This window comes from Dryobates pubescens, chromosome Z, assembly GCF_014839835.1.
Source record: "Dryobates pubescens isolate bDryPub1 chromosome Z, bDryPub1.pri, whole genome shotgun sequence".
Lineage (NCBI taxonomy): Eukaryota > Metazoa > Chordata > Aves > Piciformes > Picidae > Dryobates > Dryobates pubescens.
The window spans coordinates 123,962,643-123,978,110 of record NC_071657.1 but is presented as its reverse complement, the minus strand read 5'-3'; the positions used below and the strand labels follow the sequence as shown (position 1 = coordinate 123,978,110).

Below are 15,468 nucleotides of genomic sequence, written 5' to 3'. Positions count from 1 at the left end.
ACAATGTAAAAGCTCAGGGAAGAGTTCAGAGTAAATCACAGAAAAACAATTTTATCCAAATTCCATACTCCACACAACAAAGACTGAAAATAAGGCAGAACTCACCACAAAGAGAGAACAGTGTCTTTCAGGCTTTTCTGGACATTTTGGCAAACCATTTCTATTCAGTCTTAAAAAAAATCTTTCACTGTAAGAAAACAAATATGACAGATATGTTGAACAACGCTACAGAAAAGTCAATCTCATTGAAATCCATTTATCCTAGAACCAAAATTATATTTGTAGCATGTTGGTATTGATTCTTAACAAATGACAATATTGCCACACCTTTAATCAACTAATAATGTCCTTCGCAGAAAGATGATCCTAGGAGAAATTTTGCCTACTTTATCAAAATCTCTCACTAAAGTATACTGATTTTAGCAGTGCTGAAAGAGACTTGAAAGGTCAAGCAGGGCAAATTCATTTTCAGAATTCTGTTTTGCAGTCTCTTGTGGAGTATTAAATGCTGCAGCTGATATAAGCTCTAATACTAACAGTAGGAAGATGCAGAGAAATCTCACTTTAAAACAGAAGAGGGTATAAAACCCCACTGAAAGATAAATTACATTTTTTAATATTCCTATTTGATAGTAGGTCCATTATGGATAATCTCTATGCAAACTTGGCAATTCATGCATGGGAATTTTATGAAAAAAACAAATTTTCCACACTTTAGATAATTTTCTCCAAGACACAGTCTCTTAAGAAATGTTCTGCACTGAGATGTGGAAGATGGGAAAAGCAATGAAGTCATAAGCACCATGGAGGTTTCTCTCCACCTTCTCATGCCTAGTCCCAGTTGGCCAGACATTTGAGTCTGGAGGCCCTGTAATGCTCAGATCAGAAACAAAACTTCCCAAGTGCAACTAGTGTTTTTCTCAGCTGTGTTCAACTCTTCTGCTTATCCCAGAGACTAAACATGGTTTAGCAATGCTCTATACCATGAAGAGCTTTTAAAAATTCAGCTGGAAAATCACTAGGAATATATTGGATAAAATCCAACTCCACAGAGACTAATTAAATCTTTATTGCACCAGCATTTGCCTTGTAGAAAATCTGCATTGATCACTCACAGAATCAGTCATTCACACTGAAAGGGACCTCAAAAGGCCTATGAATTGAACCTCCTGCTCAAAGCAGGGTTAGATATAAGGTCAGATTAACTTGCACAGAGCTTCAGCCAGTTGAGTCTTGAAAAATCTTCTCTATCACAGAATTATTGAGGCTGGAATAGACCTCTGAGATCATCGAGTTCAGCCTATGACCAAACACCACCACACTGACTAGACTGTGTCACTCTAAAGAGACCACATAGCTACTCTGGAAAACCCATTCCAGTATCTCACTGTTCTCAGTATTTTTCTTTATATCCAGATGAACCTTCTCTAGTTTCAGTGTATATCCAATGTCTCTTATTATCCTACCATACACCACTGATGTTATTGATCTTCTTGTTGGTACAAGCAGCTGACTTAGCTCTCCTCAAACAACTTCTTCTCAAGCCTGAACAAACCCTATTGCCTCAGCCTAAACTTCCAGAACAGGAGCTTTTGCCCACAGTGTGAGGCCTTCTGTTGAACTTACTTCAGTTCATTAATATCAGTCTTGTACTGGAGAATCCAAAAGCGGCATGGGTCTAACCAATGTGAGCAGGGGATGACTACTTCAGTTAAGCCACTGGCTATGTTCTTGTTGATACAGTCCAGGATACTGTTACACTCAAACCCATATTTTTAAAGAGGTATGTCTAGAGTGTGCTTTATTTTTGTATGTGCCAGCCATCCAAGCTGAACCTACAAGCACTTAAGACTTTTTCATTGTGATTATTTGAAAACATTTTTGCAAACCTTAGCTATGCAGCTTTTTTATCCAACGGCAGAAAGGGCAGAACCTAAGAATAGTAGAATTGAACTCAAATACCTCAAAGTGCATGAAAACACTATTTTCTCAGAAACATTCATGTTTTATGATACAGCCATCTTCTGCAGCTTAGGTCTCCATGGAAACTTTAAAACTGAGTTTTAAAGACTGTCTATGTGAGTATATTTTTACACAGAAACAAGCTGGTATTTTGCTGGGGATTTAAAAATGGTTTTCAAAATAATTTTGCCCTTTCATTTATGTTTAGCTCATTTGCAATACTGGAAAATACAGTAAAAAAAGCAGAGAGCTTTGTTTGTGTGGTCTCACACAAAGGTTATTGTACATCAAGCAAGAATTATTACTTATATTACCAAACAACTAAAGCTTTAGGGCTCCATTATGTTGAACACCAGGCAAAATTGAATATGAAGAAAAAAAAGTCTCTGTTCCAGCAGTAACAATACAGCTTCTGTGCACTGAAGCCTGCAGTACACTGGTATCAATACAAATTTGTCCAATACAATGTGATTTGGAATTTCACCTCCTTATCTTCAGTCTGTAGAACTATAAGAAGTAATAGAAACACACACACCACATTTCACTACATTTTTTTTGTCTTTAAAGCAACCACTAGGAATGTTGGTTCAAGTAAGAATACCATACAACAAGAAACTGTCTTGCTATAGATAAACTGTCTTCATAGTTTACTATTAACTGTCAAAACCTGAATTTAACTGGGAGTGTATTCTGTATTTATTGAAGCTCACATACTGCAGAAACAAAGGCACATCTTTTGGAAGCTTCTTAATCACTATCCACTACAACATGAAATTTTCAAGCTCTGCTTATACTCATGGATCATGAGATTGATTCAAAACACAATTAAAAGCCAAAGACTTTTATCATGCCACAAAGAAATGCACTGATTGTAACAGACATACAATGTTTATGCAGATCTAACGTCTTCATTTGAATTTGAAATCTTGTTTGACTGAAGCATAGGATCCAGTGGTAATGAAAAAAGCAAACTGAAAACAGCAAATAATAATAATAAAAAAAATTGTTTGTTCAGTGTTTTGATACTTTTTTCCCCTGGCAATATATCACAGTACCAGCTACAGCTCAGATTAAAATGGTTATCTTTAACATGATCAGGGAAAAAATGCAAGCAGTTATACTTGTGAGATTATGAGAAAATAATGGCAATATCTAAATACAGAGAGCATAAGCATTTGTGTACTATTTCTAAGGATTTCTATAGAGACAAATAGGTTAAAAATGGTTGAGGAAAGTAAACAGCCTTCCTAAACCAAAATCAAGAGAGGATTCCCAAGATCTGAAAGCTTGGCTTCAAACAGCAGCAAAAACTCCAGAGGGTTAAATCTAGAGCTAGTATCTTATTGAACAGCAGCTCTCAGCAGTCAGTTACACATATATACATGGCAAACACACACAGCAGTACCCCAAAGCAGAAATACCTTTCCTTTGTATTAAGATGATTTGTGTCTAGTGTAGATTGCAATGAGTATTTTATGAGCACCAATCTTGCCACTTAAACACGCTGTACACATTTAAACTCTGCTGTCTTCCCACTGAAAATAAAGAAATAACTAATGCTGGAAAGATTAATTTAAGAAGGTCAGCAAGGGATTTTTGTACTCTAACTTCATATGTATTAGTGAAGTAACAATGTGTTCCAAATCTGCAGGCTTAACACACACATTTAAAAGCAACTCGGCCACAAACTGTTCTATTTTTATAAGTGACCCCTGTTTCCTTAGTATTAGAAGGAAAATGTTACCAGTCACATGCTACCAGTCTAGACAAATTGCTTGTTCCACAATTTATAAACACTCAATTAAAAACAAACAAACCAACAAAACCAAAACCAACCAGATTTATACCACAAGGCATATTCCTGTGGCTGGCTGAATTAAAGCTGTAACAGTCAGCTATGTCATCAAATAGTCAGAGTTCTTGGTATAGCTTCACTTTCAGAAATCTTTATAAATGCTCTCTGCTTAAATGGAGATTATGGTGATTTCTGAAGCAAATGAAGGACAATACCACATAATTTATCAGCTCAAGTTTAACATGTTCCAGAATACCATTAATGGATGTCCAGTAAGAGCCTGAATCTGAATTTATTCCATTTACAGCTAAAGGCTCACTGATCACATAAAGCCAGGATCAGATGCAAATCATTACCTTCACATTTAGCAGTAAAACATAAATTACTGAAATAAAGATAATAAAGCCATGAAAGTATATTCAGTGAATACCTGAAAGGAGAATGTACCAACATGACTTAGGAGTACAAGCTGTTCCACACTGCATCAGCACCAGTATTTTACCTGCAATGAACTTACAAAAACCATAGCCAAATTTCTAAATGTAAAATAAGTAGCAATGACCAAAGGGGAGAATGAAATAGTACTATAAAAAGTAAGATTTTGACCAATTTCAGCTAAAGATCAAAGCATTAATACTAACTAAATTATATATCTAGCAAAATAACATGATGATGATGTAATGATGCTTATGTTCACATCTCTTAGTCATGCTGACAATATGGTGGAAGAAAAATAAACAAGTTTTCAAATGCTAGTTTTATGCTGTGAAGCCAAATTTCCCTTGGCTACCTGCACAGTTAAGAGGGGAAAAGGAAAAGTTAAAGCAGAAATGGGAAGGGGAGGGAGAGAAATATAGACATATGTAGCTAAATCAAGCTGCTGCTTTGATCTTCTTCTATCTCTTTATTAACTGAAGATAGCCTTGAGAAACTCCTTTTCATCCTAGATTATTTTAGGTACCTGAAAGGTGGCATCACACATTTCCTGAAAAGACTGAGGAAGACTGTAAATCTTTCATGAGTGAGGTATCAGTAGCCAGAGGAAAATGATATAGTCTAACAACAGATACTGAAATCTATCAGCAGGTATTTAGAGCTAAAGAAACAACACACACCAGAAGCTGAAGCTCTCGCTAATAGTGAGCTTAGTCTGCCACCACGGATAAACATTTCGCAGCACAGCATTAACAGTGCAGACTTACAGATCCTTTAAGCTGAATTACAGTCTTGATTATTATCCTAGCCACTGTCTGAGGTAACAGCATGGCTACAAGCAGATTTGCTGTCTTTCCCAAAGACTGAAATTAAACTAGAAGAGAGCAGGAAGAATTGGTTAAAGATCAGGGAAACAATAGCATTTAAGAAAATTCCCCTCCCTCCAACAAGACCTGGGCTCTTATGTGTTCATTGTCATTTAGGGGTTTACAAACAGCACGTCTGTATTTTTATGCTGACCCTAACAGGCCTTATGCCAGCAGCCAGTGCTACTGCAATGTGTCCTCAGTAAGATGACCTTGAAACCCATCAGAATACCATTGGTGTTGAATACCATCATTACCTAAATCCATCACAAATGTGTCATGGCTGGTACACATGTGGCTGTTCTAGCACTGCATTCATTTCTGAATGTTAACTAATTGTTCCAGGTCCATGAGCTACAAGACAGGTCCTCTCCTGCAGTGCTTTATTACAATTAAAAACAATTACTTCTCCTGTTCCTTTTCAATTTTTACAATACAAACAGGAAAAGAGTTACTTGTTAATGCATGAGAGACCTAATCCACACCACAGGTTCCTCTTGCTTACGTTGGTTTTTCCACTTTAACAAAGCATTCCTACACAAGATAAATCAAAGATCTATAAGGTAGCACCCTCATCCAACTACAGCAAGTAGAAGACACTTGAGAAAGGATCTTTAAGTGATAGGTAAGCATCTTTGTTTCAATGAATATGGGTAGTCAGGGGAGAAACTGAACTACATCCTCAAATACAACAAATTTCCAACATGCCCTTCTTCCTGGGAATAACACACATGTATTTACTGACTTGAGGGCATACGAAAGATATGATTAAAAGCAGGCTCTGTCTCCCAATAAAATACACACTCAAACCCTTTCAAAAGCATTTTCTTGAGAGACTACACTCACACCTTTTTTAGAAACTGATTCCTAATGTACCTACCACATTTTGCTTACTCACAAATCCAGTTATTTTGCTGCAAAGTCACATGCAGCAGCTCCCGTACAACTGCTGAATACAACAGTCTGGGCAGCCAGGCCTGCTGAAATGCCAACTCTTAAAAATATACTTAGAACAGTACCTCAAAGTAAAATTCTATCCTCTTGCGACTCAAGAATGGTCAGTATTTAAAAAGCAATTTGTCAAAAATGTCTTGTTAATGAGAACAAAATATATAGCACTGCATAAAATCAGGTTAAATAAATGCTTTGTAGAAAGAACTATCACTAAATTACCCAAACCTTCTTAAAGCCAGGACAAACCTTTGTGATCACCTGGCAATGAAGGGCAAAATAAATCTGTAGAAAAGATGTTTATTACAAAAACTACCATGAGGCCAGAATATTTGACAGGAGGATGGGGCTGTGCCAAATATTCCTTTCATACACATTCTTTCCACTACATAAACCATATCTACTTATACTATTGCTGTTGATGGGTATGTAAAACTCAGCTACCAAAAGAAAATGACTGACTGGTGAGGAAGAAAGAAATGATACTTTTTGCTAAATAACTAAAATAACCTTAAATGTTAATATATGTAAGAGAAAAAGAGGCCAGACCTATCAAAATTTCTGTAAGATACCAACACACTAATTTCTCATTGGTCATGTTATGTTTGTATGAATACTTTCTAAATCCAGACAAGTTTTCAGGTCAAAATCAGACATAGAAAAAGAAAGAAAGAAAAAACTTTTAAATCCTCGCACCATAATGTAGGTAGTCTTAATACTCACGGCATACCTAAGAGGCTGAAGTTCCAAAGTTTGATTATTCCTTGTTGAGTACTTTATGGCCCAGGGTATTAATCACATTGAGTATGTCTTTTACTGTACTTTTGGAAACACTGTGCTTTGTAAATGAATATATGAAAATCTAAGCCAGCACTTTAATGTTCTTACCTCTGCCTCAGAGGAACACCTCAGCAGGCAGTTCAAGTCAGTATTAACAAACAAAAAGTACTACTCACATGAGGCATAGAATCATAGAACTGGTTTAGTTGGAAAAGGCCTCTGAGATCATTGAGTCCAACCATTACCTAACTCTATCAAAGCTGGTACTAAACCACGGCCCTCAGCACCACATCTCTGCCTCTGTGAAACACCTGCAGGGATGGGGATTCAACCACCTCCTTGGGCAGCCTGTTCCAGTGTTTGACCACACTTCCAGTGAAGAAGTTTCTTCAAATGTCCACCTAAACCCCCCTTGGTGAAACTTAAATTAATTTCCTCCCAGTCTCTGATCTTGTGGAGAAAAGGCCAACCCCATGTCTCTCCAAACTCCTTTCATGAAGTTATAGAAAGTCAGAAGCTCTCCTCTCAACCTCCTTTTTCCAGGCTAAACAATCTCCTCAACTGCTCTTCACAAGACCTGTTCTCCAGACAGGGTAAATGGGTATCTCATGATGTCCTTCCTGGCACGTCCTTCACATTTTCAATGTGATTTAGATGAAGAAACAACTGTCTTACTAATCTCTTCTGACTCCTACTCCAGAATTTCTCCTCATCTAGGATCCAAGAAGAGGAGAAGCCCTATGACTTTTACCAATTGCCCAGCCTGCCAAGAAAAAGCTGACTGTATGTCCTGATTACATTCCTGCACATAGAAATCTTTCTGTTCACAATGATTAACTGGGAAAAATGAGACTTTTTTTGGAGGGTTACTTTTGAAACCTTTGGAACTTCAAGTTTCTCTTTTAAGCTGCTTTTTATAACCCTGTATTTACTTTGGATGACAATCACAGCAATCACAGCCTGATAATAAAATAATAAGGCCTGCTTATATATTGTGTCTATATGCATCAATTAAAGAATGATGTAGCTTATCTATTTTAGTTAGCAATTACACTTACAGATTATTTACCAATTTACTCATCTAAAGAACATTTTTTTTCCCAAATACATAAAAGATCCTTAATGCATCAGTGTTTGCTCTCTTGCTAAAGTGACCGTTATGTTTTCCTTGAGGTGTTTCAACACCACTACTAAAATCAGAACTACCACCTGAATGATCAGGAAGTAAATAAATCCAGGCTGGTTTTGTTTCATCTTGTTTCTGAGAAGGCACAAAGCAGAGTAGTAAGTGACCAAACTAGCATGGAGAACCATCTCTCAAGAGAGCCTGTTAGCCAAAAAAACCAAGATACTTCATCTCTCCTGCATCTATGAGCTACAGATATATATGCATTGATTTTGTGTAATGTGCTGTAGCACAGTTTTTTGTGCACACTGCAGAGGAAACTGAAAATAACACTGAGCTACCCAATGCTGTAATCCAGTAAAAACACGGAATATGCTTTTGTGGAAATACTATGGAGGAAAAGTTGCCTTAAGCTAGTTCACTGCTTCTGGTTCCCATGGGTTGCTCCCTCTACCAGAAACCCTGCTAGCTCCTTAAGCTAAAATCCCTGCCCTGCATGGAGAAAGTTAGGATCCAAGACTACTTCAAAACAAAACAAACACACCCATGGTTAATGCAGAAGTATCAGAGTAATCATTTCCAAGTATTAATGAAGTGAAGCTTTACACATGTTTAAAAACAGTATTTTAAGAGAAAAATGTAAAGTAACCATCACTTAGTGATAAATTAATAATTATAAGGTAGCACCTAAATTGTGTGTAGCATATGACATTACATATACATTTTCATGTACATATTTTAGAAACATTATATGTTGCTGAAAAGCAACAATATCCTGCCAAAACTATGCTTCTCTAGTCAATGGTCACACTTCCATGAAATTTTGTGCTCTTGTGATGAAGCAACTTTGCTGACTGGAGAACGGGAAACATAACCCCCATCTTCAAACCATGAAAAAAGGAAGACCCCCAAAAGTATAACCTGTACATCCCTGTGCCTGGCAAGATCATGGAGCAGATATCCTAAAGGCCTTGCTAAAGCATGCAGTAAAATGAAGAAGAGATCATTTGCATTAACCAACGTGGCTTCCTCAAGGGCAAACCATGCCTGACAACCTTGGTGGCTTTCTATGATGGAGCTACAGCATCACCAGATAAGGGAAGAGCAACTGATGTCATCTACCTGGACTTGTGTAAAGCATTGGATACTGTACCACATAAAATCCTGGTCACCAAACTGGAAAAGCATGGACTTGAGGTGTGGACCACCCACCAGATAAGGAATTGGCCAGATGGCCACACTCATCCAGAGTTGCAATCCAGGGCTCAAGGCTTGAAAAGTGGGCTCAAGGCCACTGAAATTCAGTAAGGTCAAATGCAAGGTCTGACACCTGGGTGGGGGCAATCCCAAACACAAATATAGGCTGGGTGAGGAATGGCTCCACATGGAGCACTGGGCCCAGAGGAAGTTGGAGTCTCCTCCCACCACATTGCCCTCCCTGCCCACTCCCTTTTTAATCCTCCCTAGGAAAGGCAATCCCCAAGCTGAGCCCATCTGGGCTGAGGGATCCTCCTCTCATCACTGGTGAGTGCCCCTGATGCACGCTGGGTGATGGTGGTGGTGACAACAAAGGCCAGTTAGGTAGGAAGAGGACTGAGACTTTATACAATGGTGTGCAGTGAGAGGATGAGAGGGAATGGATTCAAGCTTGAGGAGGGCAGATTTATGCTGAGCATTATGAATAAAATCTTTACAACGAGAGCAGTGAGACACTGGAACAAGCTGCCCAGGCAGGTCATGGATGTGCCCTCCCTGAATCTGTTCAAGGTCAAGCTGGATGAGGCCTTGATCTGCCTGGTCTAGTGAAAGGTGTCCCTGCCTCTGGCAGGGGTGTTGGAACTACATGATCTTCAAGGTGCCTTTCAACCTAAACCATTCTATGAATCTATGAACTTTGCCCGAGATAAAGTTAGAGCACATCCTCAACCAACTGGAAAAGAAAATACCACATGCGTCTTTCCCCAGAATGATATTAATTCTTGTAGATAAGGGTAGAAATAAACCTCTCTCTTTATGCAGCATTATTAATAAAGCCTCTGAATTTCCATGATGTTCAGAAACATGAAAAATATTGAACATTCAGGAATTGTACATGCAGGAGGCAAAAATTTGAGCATCAGCTAATGTACCTTTTGAAACACATGGCACCATCTGAAATGATTTCTAAACACGTTTCTTTAAATGCCCTCCCCAGCCATTCCCCAAACCTAATTTGGTCTCTTCTTCACTGATAGAATAAAATAAAGTGTCTGAGAAGTATATTAAAAGGAACAATAGACACACATTGCATACAGGAAAAAGTCCAAATTAACATTTCTAGCCTGCAACACTTGTGTGAGAAGCCTGCTATGAAAAGACCTATAAAGCAGTTGAAATTGGAAGGTGGTTCTGAACAGAAACTTCTTGACCAACTTCATAAAGTTCTAGAAGGAAGTCATTGATCTGTAGATTAGTGAAAGCAGCAGCTAATGTCTACGTGGACTTCAGAAAGTCCTTTTGGTACTGTTTTCCATAAAATCCTCCTCATGTATGTTCTGGGTGAGCAGACAGCAAGGTGGTTTGACAAGTGGCTGAATGGCCGGGGCCAGAAGGTGGTGTTCAGTGGGAAAAATTGTAGGTGGGCACCAGTACCTAGCTGTCTACCCCAGGAGTCAGTCCTGGGTCCAGTCCTGTTGAATGTCTTCATTAATGATCTGGGTGATGGTAGAGAGTGTACTCTTAGCAGGTTTTCTGATGGCACAAAAGTGGAAAGAGTGCCTGAAAGTTGCATGACCATCCAGAGGAGTCTCACCACGCTAGAGAAATCTGTTGATAGGAAACTACAGAGGTTCAGCCAGTGGAATTGCGAAGTTCCTACCTAGGTAGGAACAATCCCGAACATCAGTACATACAGGGACTACCCAGCTGGAAGTAGAAAAGAGACAAACATACTGGAAAGAATCTAAGAAGAAATTTAAAAAGTTATTAAGGGTCTGAAGGGAAAGGCTGAGAGAGCTGGGACTATTTAGCCTGGAGAAGGGAATGTTCAAAGGAGATCTTATTAGTGTATACAAATACCTGAGGGAAGGGTGCAAAAAGGACAGAGCCAGGCTCCTTCCAATGCAGTCCAGTTAACAGGACAAGAGGCAAAGAATACAAACAGAAGTGCAAGGAGTTTCCCTCTGAGGGTGTCCAAGCAATGGTACACATTGCCCAGGGAAGGTGTGGAGTCTCCAGCCTCAGAGACACTTGAAACATCTGTACATGGTCCTGGGCAATTGGCTTTAAGGGAGTTAGACCAAATGACTTCTGGAGTTCACGACCAACCTCAACCACTCATGATTTTGTACTGTAGAAATGCAGCTCAGGTAAACGTCTGGGGCATTTGGGTTTAGGGAAATTTGATTCTACACATATTCTTCTCCACCTCCTAATTCTGTGAGTTAATAACTGCCATGCTACAACATTTTTACCACTTGTCTTTGCTTGGCCTGAAGTTCCAAATGACTGTAATTAACACACTGTTCTTCACAGCAACATGTGCTTTAATAACTTCCACACCCTTGCACTGACTACGCACCTTTGCTTCACAAACACAATCTTCCTCTTTTGTGGTCTACTGTTCAACATTATTCAAAAGAAGCAAATAATGTAATGAGTAGTCTCACACATTTAGAGTGCAGATGTCTGGAGCACTGATGCTAAATAAACAAGATACTGAGAGCCAAGTGTAACCCTCTTAAATGATTAAAGTAATATTGAATCTTTGAGCTCTTGCTCAAGAGAGGTCAATGGGATATCTTCAAAGAAAGACACCTCGATTTCTCAGTAGTGAGCCTTTTGGGTACTGGAAATATTATCAGCTTGATAGAAGTGGTATCTAAGCTCTTTCTTGCTGTTGTTCTGACTTAATTAGCAATAGCCAGTTGTGTAAACTTTAGAGGGATGATTAAGTCAGATTCTTTGAACTGTGCTGGAACAGAGCAGATCTCAGGTTTGAAGATGCTAATGGAGGCTGCAAAAAACCCCTGAAACCCAAAACCAAAACTACACAAAAAACCCTTTAAACACTCTTACCAAACCAAAAGCAGGGAGGGGACTATGTTTGCTTTCAGCAACCAATTAAACTGATTTAAAGAAAGAGCAGAACAGAAATAAAAGCATCAAAAGACTGATGAGTATGAATGTCACTAAAAAGGTGAGGTTGCAAGTACAAAGGAAAGATAATCTTACCTTTTTTTATACGGTCTGGAGTTTACACAATCATTAAGCATATAATCAAAAGCTCACAAAATGGAAAATGTGGTGTGCTTTTGCTGGCCTTGGATAAACAGACTGTTCCTCTTTCTGCTGCTTAAGAATCTGTGCTCATTTGAGGGCAATATGATAGCTACAAACAAGGTTGCTCAAGGTGATAGGAAAAGGAGGATTAGTATGCCAACTTATCTCTGCTCCTCACACAGATGGGGCCAGAGGCATCAATCATTTGTGATAAGACATTCATATCATATTGACACAGACACAGTGTGTATCAATGAAAGAAAAATCTTGCCACACTCCATCTTTCTGAAGTGGTGCCTTGAAATTGTCACAGTAATAGCATTGTTATTTTGAAAAGAAAAAAAAAAAAGAAAAAAAAAAGGGTTAAGAAAACTGTTTAGAAAAGACATTGGTGCCCAAGAACTGTGTGTCACATTGCAGATTTAAAAACAATTTCTACAGCAATATGTTGGCATAAAACAGAGGCACAAACTTTAACACAAATGCAAAAGGTCAGCAAAGCAGCTAGGACTTCGGGCAGGAGATGATGCAGCATTCTTACGCATACTCAGTGCCAAGAATAGGGTCCACAACCTGAACTGAACAAATGCAGACAGCAGACTTAATACCTTCCATTCCTTTTCATAATATGCTCCCCAGTGATGCTGATGCTTTCAAAATTTTCTTACAAAAAACCATGCAAGACCTCCAGATAGCAACGTGCCATGAACACAAACACAGTCTCATAGTATCCAGACTTGGAAAGGTAGGTATTTCAGACAGCACTGTGACACTTGATGTTTCAAACAGTCATGTGGCAAATATTTTCTTTGAGGTCTTGTTTACTGCAACAGCAAAATAATCTTGTGGCAAGAAATGAAGTTGACGAAGTCTCAGTGAATAATGCACGTTGTCTGGGAAACAGCTAAGCTGTTACTTCATCCCTTGCAACTTGTCACACTGATTAAAAAAAATACAATAACAAAATCACACAACAAAGCACTGATGATATCTTTCTAGGATCTGATTGAAAAAAAGAAATCAATATTTTTTGATTGAAGTATTGGTGTTTTTAGAGCTCCAGTGCAAATGGGCCCTCTGGCTAAACTAAGGTCATCTCTGCTGCTACAAACTGCTATATCTGCTAAATTATACAAGTCCATGTAGGGAGAAAGTATGTATTATCAACAGATGTCCTTTCCTCAAAAAAAATCTGCCACTACAGAACTAGTCACTGGGTGATCTCTTGAAGTAGATGCCACTGCCTCTGTAAGCATGATCTAAGTGCAAGAAAAGAGGTTCATTTCATTAACTTTTGTGCTGGTAAGAGAAGAAGATATACCCAAAAAACCCCAATTATTGCCACACTCTTCAGTACTTTAAAAGTTGAATTCAATATTATAGGTGTTTATAACATCTTTTAACTCTGAAAATATTTTTGCAATGTGATTGTAATGCCTAAAAATATTGGTTAACTTGCAAAGTGAAAAATTGCTGAAGTACAGCTCTGCTGCATATTTTACAGGATTTTCCTTCATTCAAATTGTTTCCCAAGAAAATATGATCATCACATTTTGGTTCACTGTTCAGGGTCTGAGAAGACCAATTTCAAGGAACAGATTTTATAAAAGCATTTCTCAACAACACTAACTAACTACCGTCTGGACTCTCAACAGATCAAGGCAGAGTATGTTTGAGATCATATATTTTAGAAACAGAGTAAGATGTTGCACAACATGAAGTAGCCAGTAAAAGCCTGCCAGTAGCCAGGAAAACTGGACTGAATTGAAAAACAGAAAAGCTTCAAAACAAGATGGACCTCTTTCATTTTCCAAATACAGTAAAGACTACTCTCCAAATGCATATGCTAAAAATTCCTTTGTAGAGCTAAATACAGGTGTCATAAAGACAGCTTTTTTACATTCTTGAAGAACAAAACCAAAAAACCTGAAGAATATATAAACAAGGCTTGTGACCTTAACAGAAATAGAAGAGAAGGAGGACCGTAAGCTTAGAAGACTTCAGTGCATAAAATTAAGTATTCTACTGGGACAGGCTATGTGGCTGTACCATGTTAAAGCAGATCCATTCACACCCTTACTCTACCCTACTCAGAGGCTGTTGCTGTTCTAAAAGAGAAAAATGCAAAGCAGAAGGAAGGCAAATGGAACAAGATACAAGAACACACCAGAGAAAGCTCTAGGAATTATTAGGGGTTGACTTCAGCTGCTTATTGCTAATTTAAGTGATAGTAAAAATTCTTTCTAGTAGCTAGTTTAAGCAAGAAAACATGGCTATATACATATGCATACACAGTCAAGTGAAATTAATATGCACCAATTAAGCAGAAAATGAACCTGCAACTGTAGTCATAATGCATTAGGTGCATAAGCATGCAATCACTTGAATTTAAATACTTGACTTAAATACTGACAGGCTTTTCACTTCCATAGGGGAAGTAGAATATTCATGTCCAAAAGAAAAAAAAAGTATTTTAAAGTGTGAAGACACATTAGAAAATTGTATCAAAATAGGAAGTCTACACAGTATTATTTCTTACTACTATTTATTAATAACAATTAAGTTATAAATAAACCTGTATTAAGGTTTATCTACCTTAATACAACAGAGCTAGTGTTACTGTGGATGCCAACATAATTACAAAGTTATTTAATAGCAATTTCCAGCAAATAATAAAACCTGGAGAAAGTACAGCCCTATACTGTCCCAAACAAATGGCAAGTGATCACAACAGAACATTTATCTCTAGTTTACTAAAGCTGAGAGGAAAAAAAAGACCTCTGTTGCCTGAAGTGGGAACTAATCACACTAAGTCAGGTGCAAGCGATGCATCTAATCCACAGAAATCTTTAGCTAGGAAGTCTGAAGGTCAAAAGCAACCCCAAGCAGCATCCTGATTTTTTTCATTAGTTTGTCACTATCCAACAATAGATTTCTTCTCTGGCCAAGTCACTAAATCATTTCAACATCACAGTTCATCATGTTTCACCTGAAAAACATATTGTCTAATTTTTAGTACACACTGAGAAAATTACAAGTCTTTATCCTTGCCTTTAAGATGAAAAATTATGTAATTGAGAATAAATTTAGCTATAAATTTACCTAATTTTCCTTCTATTCAAAGCACTAAAGGAATACTAAGACACATTATCAAGCCCACAATAATGGTTTAGGAGTTTTATGGCTTTAATTTCCATCTTTTTTTCTTAAAGGGTACTATCCTAGAAATGCACCGGTAGGGTACACAATGAGAGCACCTATTTATATATTGAATTAAAAGCATAGTCCTCAAA

At 37.9% G+C, this 15,468-nt stretch overlaps 1 protein-coding gene across 6 annotated transcripts in view; it reads right to left on the bottom strand.

Moving 5' to 3' along the window:
• DOCK4 (dedicator of cytokinesis 4) overlaps positions 1 to 15,468 on the bottom strand; it is a 235,085-nt gene that overhangs the window by 113,337 nt on the left and 106,280 nt on the right. For all 6 annotated transcript variants that reach the window (XM_054178712.1, XM_054178709.1, XM_054178710.1 and 3 more), the window contains exon 9: positions 106 to 187. In XM_054178712.1, the coding sequence (XP_054034687.1) occupies positions 106 to 187 (82 nt within the window). The remainder of the gene's footprint in view (positions 1 to 105; positions 188 to 15,468) is intronic.